The sequence below is a fragment of the Bos taurus genome, chromosome 21 (assembly GCF_002263795.3).
Source record: "Bos taurus isolate L1 Dominette 01449 registration number 42190680 breed Hereford chromosome 21, ARS-UCD2.0, whole genome shotgun sequence".
NCBI lineage: Eukaryota > Metazoa > Chordata > Mammalia > Artiodactyla > Bovidae > Bos > Bos taurus.
This window is the reverse complement of record NC_037348.1, coordinates 1,251,387-1,256,381: the sequence shown is the minus strand read 5'-3', so window position 1 is coordinate 1,256,381 and position 4,995 is coordinate 1,251,387. Positions and strand designations below refer to the sequence as shown.

Sequence of the window (4,995 nt, the reverse complement as noted above, 5' to 3'; positions counted from 1 at the left end):
CTACAGGTGCACTCTCTCTACTTAAAGGATATTTCAATCTGTACTTTTTCCCATTCCATCTCCATGGGTTTTCTTTTTTGTTGGAAAATGGAACCTTTACCACAAAACTATTCTTGGAAGAAAATATCCTGTTACCAGGTGTACAGTTGGGCTTCAAGGGTAAGCAGCACTAGAGGTTTACTATGTACTTAGTTTCAAATTTGGCATCAGTTCCAAAGCTTTAAACCTTCTGAGTATAATCCCTCATAGTGGTTCTAGTCCACAGACTCTGGGATAGTATTAAACAACCCTCCCAATAGAAGAGAGATGTGGAGTGAGCTATGGCAGGTGTGTCTTCCACTCATCATGGGAAATGTCACCAAAATGAAGACCAGTGTGGCTCAGGTAGCATTTGAAACACATGCAGTTCTCCTGGTCAAAGATCTGTTATGCCACAGCAAAAGAAGCTTTTATAATTTTAAAATTGTTGTGCTTTTATACTTGTTTATATAATTGCTTTCCTACTTTTCCTATGTAAGTGTTAACTGTTTTGCTCAAGCTTGCAATTTAATTTCATTAATCCATTAAATCTAGGAGGGTGAAATACGAGGATGTAATTTTATTAATCCCACAATACCAAAAAATATGGTCCATGGCCAAAGCTGAGCTGAGATTTAAATAACAGCCTCAAACATTTTCATTATTAAAAATAAATGAATGCAATCACTAAACCAAACAGAAACAAATAAGTACCCAAATGAAATAAAAAAGAAAAAAATAGTGGAAATAAACTGCAAGAAATGAGGATTATTTTAAGAAGAATGGGAGCAATCAATCAATTTAAGCCATTCTTACATAATGATAATTGAAAACACTAATATAGCTGATACTACTCTGTAAGGAATATTTTAAAAATAGAAATCTATAAATTAAAGAGAAGAAAATGATGAATAAGAAAAATTCCAGATGAGATATGTCTAAATGATCTGTAGGAATTATCCTTGTGAAATAAGAGATTAAGGGGTGCTATTGGACTGAGGTCAAATTGGTCCTCTTAAAAGTGATATAAGCATGAAAATCCAAAGATAAAAACAGCTAAGGGAAAAACCCTTTGAACTCAATCTACTTGAGTAAAATGAGAAATGAGAAAGGGGTACAAGCTAATAAAGAGAGGATTCTAGAAATGTCAAAGCAATATTGTAATATGAGTTAGGTTTCGAGTGACAATAGCCAGACTCACTGAGGGCATATGTAAGAAGCTGCCGGCTTGAGGAAACCCAGGTATGGCTGAGAGACCACATTGGCTTATACAAGGCATGTTGATTAGCAGCAGGAACATTGGATCCAGAGGTTTCTGTGCACAATTTTTTTAAAGGATGCATCTCTGGGACTGTCAGCTTTGTTTTTGTTGACAGTCCCAAACAAAACTGCAGATTTGGTTTCTAAATTTGAAAATTGAAATACAACCACCAAGTATTACATCTCAAATCACTTGTTATCTGGGAAAGTTTAGGAGATCTAGGTCAATTTAAAAAAGAAAAAAAAGGGGGGGGAATCTTGGGAGAGATTTGCATGTGATACTATTTAGTATCTGTGGAAGATGGGAATGTTGTGCTGTAAGAAGGCAAAGTTTCCACAGGAAGAAAAGTAGAGGTTGAAACAGTCATAAAGAGAAGGAAGGTCCTGGAAAAACAGGTGGAAAGACATAATATGAGTCTATGCTAATGTAATTTCTGTGTGAGGGGATTCTAATGAAACAAAATTTACATCAAAATTACCCAGTGGAATTGAAAAACCAAAATCAATGACCATTAAAATACTAACAAAATCGTTAGTATATTGCCTTCAAGAGAACTTCGATCACACTCGGATTGACTACATTCTGCATTTCTTGTTTATAACTCTTTCATGTGGTAGGAAATCAATGAATTTTCGTTGTTATTCTTCAGAATTCCAATTTGTCCAATTAGTCCTCCTGGTGGCTCAGAGGGTAAAGTGTCTGTCTGCAATGCGGGAGACCTGGGTTCGATCACTGGGTCAGGAAGATCCCCTGGAGAAGGAAATGGCAACCCACTCCAATATTTTTGCCTGGAAAAGCCCATGGACGTAGGAGCCTGGTAGGCTACAGCCCATGGGATCGCAAAGAGTCGGACTCGACTTAGCGACTTCTCTTTTTCAGAGTTGACATATTTTCTTGGGCAATCCTAACTGTTCTCTCAGTTTAAATTCTCACACTGATCTGAAACCTAGTTGACACACCAGCCTAGTTCTTGCTCTCGGATTGATCTCTAACTTGATTTTGGATATACCTAATCAAATGTTTCCTAAGAAAGTCAGCTTCAGCATCTCAGAAGCTTAAATTGCCATCTGTCCCTTAAACTTACTCCTTCTCCAGTGCTCACCCATCTCCCTCCCCTCCTCCTCAAGAACTCCTCCTTAGCCCTAACAGGACGCCTGGGGAGGGGGAGTGATCATTGAGGCCCATATTCTAGCGGACCCTCTATGCTTACTGGGGGCCTCCTAGCCCCCTCCTGCAGCCCACCAGGAGCCCCGCCCGCCAACGCCACTGCCTGGCCCCAGGCGCGCGGACGCGCAGGCGCATTGGCCCGGCCCGCCGCCGCCCCGCCCTGCCTGGCCTCTGCGGAAGGCGCCGGGCGCAGCAATGCGCACTTCCTCTCCAGGAGTCGCGGAGGGAAAGCAGACTCGAAGAGCTCTTGGACTCGGCGGCCCTGCTCTTGCGAGACCGAACAGATATGTCCGAACAAAGTAAGGATGTGTGCAACCCCAACTTTGCAGCCGAGGCCTCCAACTCTGAGGTGCACAGCAGCCCCGGCATTCCCGGGGAGCCCTCTTCTCCAGGGTCTCAGGCCGCGACCCTCACTGAGTCGGAGAGCCCTCCCTTAAGCCCGCCTGATGCCCCTCTGGTCTCGCTGCCTCCCCAGGCTCCAGGCGAAGAGGGAGACCCGAAGGCCCTGCAGCAGGCCGCTGAGGAAGGCCGTCCCCACCAGGCCCCGAGCACAACTCAGCTCAGCCCGGCGCCCCCGGCCCCGGCCCAGCTGGTGCAGAAGGCACACGAGCTCATGTGGTACGTGCTGGTCAAGGACCAGAAGAGGATGATCATCTGGTTTCCAGACATGGTGAAGGATGTCATCGGCAGTTACAAGAAGTGGTGCAGAAGCATCCTTCGGCGCACCAGCCTCATCCTCGCACGCGTGTTCGGGCTGCACCTGAGGCTGACCAGCCTGCACACCATGGAGTTTTCGCTGGTCAAAGCTCTGGAGCCAGAGGAGTTGGACAGGGTCGCTCTGAGCAACCGCATGCCGATGACAGGCCTCCTGCTGATGATCCTGAGCCTCATTTACGTGAAGGGTCGCGGCGCTCGAGAGAGTGCAGTCTGGAACGTGCTGCGCATCTTGGGGCTGAGGCCTTGGAAGAAACACTCCACCTTCGGAGACGTGAGAAAGCTTATCACCGAGGAGTTCGTCCAGCAGAACTACCTGAAGTACCAGCGCGTCCCCCATGTCGAGCCCCCTGAGTACGAGTTCTTCTGGGGCTCCCGTGCCAGCCGCGAAATCACCAAGATGCAGATCATGGAGTTCCTGGCCAGGGTCTTTAAGAAAACCCCCCAGGCCTGGCCTTCCCGCTACAGGGAGGCTTTGGAAGAGGCTAGAGCCCTGCGGGCGGCCCACCCCACTGCCCACTGCCCCCGCAACAGTGTCTCAGAGGACTAGCAAGGTCTGGAGGCAAATGGAAGTTTTCTGCCCCTCACCAGGGTGGAGGAGGGGTGGGAGTGTGGGACATTAGAGTATTCAGGATCTACAGTGCAGTATTTCACGTGTAACTTTTAAGTTTTCCGTACAGTGCTTTTATACCTCTTAATGCAATGTTGTGTTCATTTCAGTAATATTAGTGTGTAGGATTCATGCATGGTTGTTTGTAAGTAAGCTCAGTTGGTGCTTTCGCTTTTGTGCTACCTTTCTTGAATTTTTTGTACCAGAGATGTGCTAAACTTATGAAATACACTGAGACATTTTCCATATTCTTTTACGTGTGACAGAGGCTGTGTATTGGGGTAGATTGGTCTTGGAGAGTTTGGAAAAACTCCCCAGAAAAGCTGGCCTAAGCAAGAGAAAAGTTGACCCCTGTCTTTGTGCTCTGCCTGGGTACAAGAAACATCCCTGTGGAGTTTGGTAATGTGGACTGAAACAGACTCAATGTGGGCACACTTTACTAAACACAGATACAACCTCACCATGAGTAAAGTTTAAACATTAAAGATTCTTGTGATACAGTCATTCATGGAAAAAGTGTACTTTATCTTCTTAACAGAATATTATGGGTTGGGAATGGGAATTACAAAGTATACAGATATAACTATTTCATCTAATAGGATGGGGACGTGGCTCATAAATTTGTGAAGTGCATAGTTTTATTTTCAGAAAGGAATTCACAAGTTCATATCAAAGCTTTGACAAGTAGAGAGAAGTGCAAAAACCAACAAAGGGATCATAATAACATCACATAGAAATAACAAATGTTGATATTTAGAGTAATTGCCTCTCTTACATTTTCCATATTTTCTAAAAAATAATAGCTGTCTTTTGTGGGCACTAAGAGAGGCATTGTACTAAACCCTGTACATGTATTTTCTCTCTTTAATCCTCACAATAGCCTTGTGAAGCAGGCACCATGGAGGAAATACAGGAATAAAGCAGATAATTAGCTTTCCCTGGATCATAAAGGCTTCCTGGGAGGAGAGGCTTGGTGTTAGGGTTCGGACCCAGACTGAATAGGCCCAGAGCCCATACTTTACCCACCTGCCTCCAGCTGCCCCCCTGACTCCTGCCTTTTAGATTATGCCTTTAAAAAGTTCCATGTTAGTGTCTGTAGTTCTCATGTTATAGCCTGTACTTTTAGCTCCCTACTCTCAACACACACACAGCTAAGGATTATTACTGATGAATCCTCAACATTAATTTTTTAGGGGGATTAAGTCATATTCTGTACAAATCAAGA

The 4,995-nt window shown here is 44.6% G+C and overlaps 1 protein-coding gene across 1 annotated transcript; it reads left to right on the top strand.

Moving 5' to 3' along the window:
- Positions 1 to 2,663: 2,663 nt before the first annotated feature.
- NDN (necdin, MAGE family member) lies at positions 2,664 to 4,273 on the top strand. Its single transcript, NM_001014982.1, has one exon. The coding sequence runs from the start codon at positions 2,733 to 2,735 to the stop codon at positions 3,708 to 3,710; it is 978 nt and encodes a 325-aa protein (NP_001014982.1). The 5' UTR covers positions 2,664 to 2,732; the 3' UTR covers positions 3,711 to 4,273.
- Positions 4,274 to 4,995: the final 722 nt, after the last annotated feature.

What these genes read in the sequence shown, in the direction of transcription:
- NDN (NM_001014982.1), top strand. Translation starts at nt 2,733, where the DNA reads ATGTCCGAACAAAGTAAGGATGTGTGCAACCCCAACTTTGCAGCCGAG.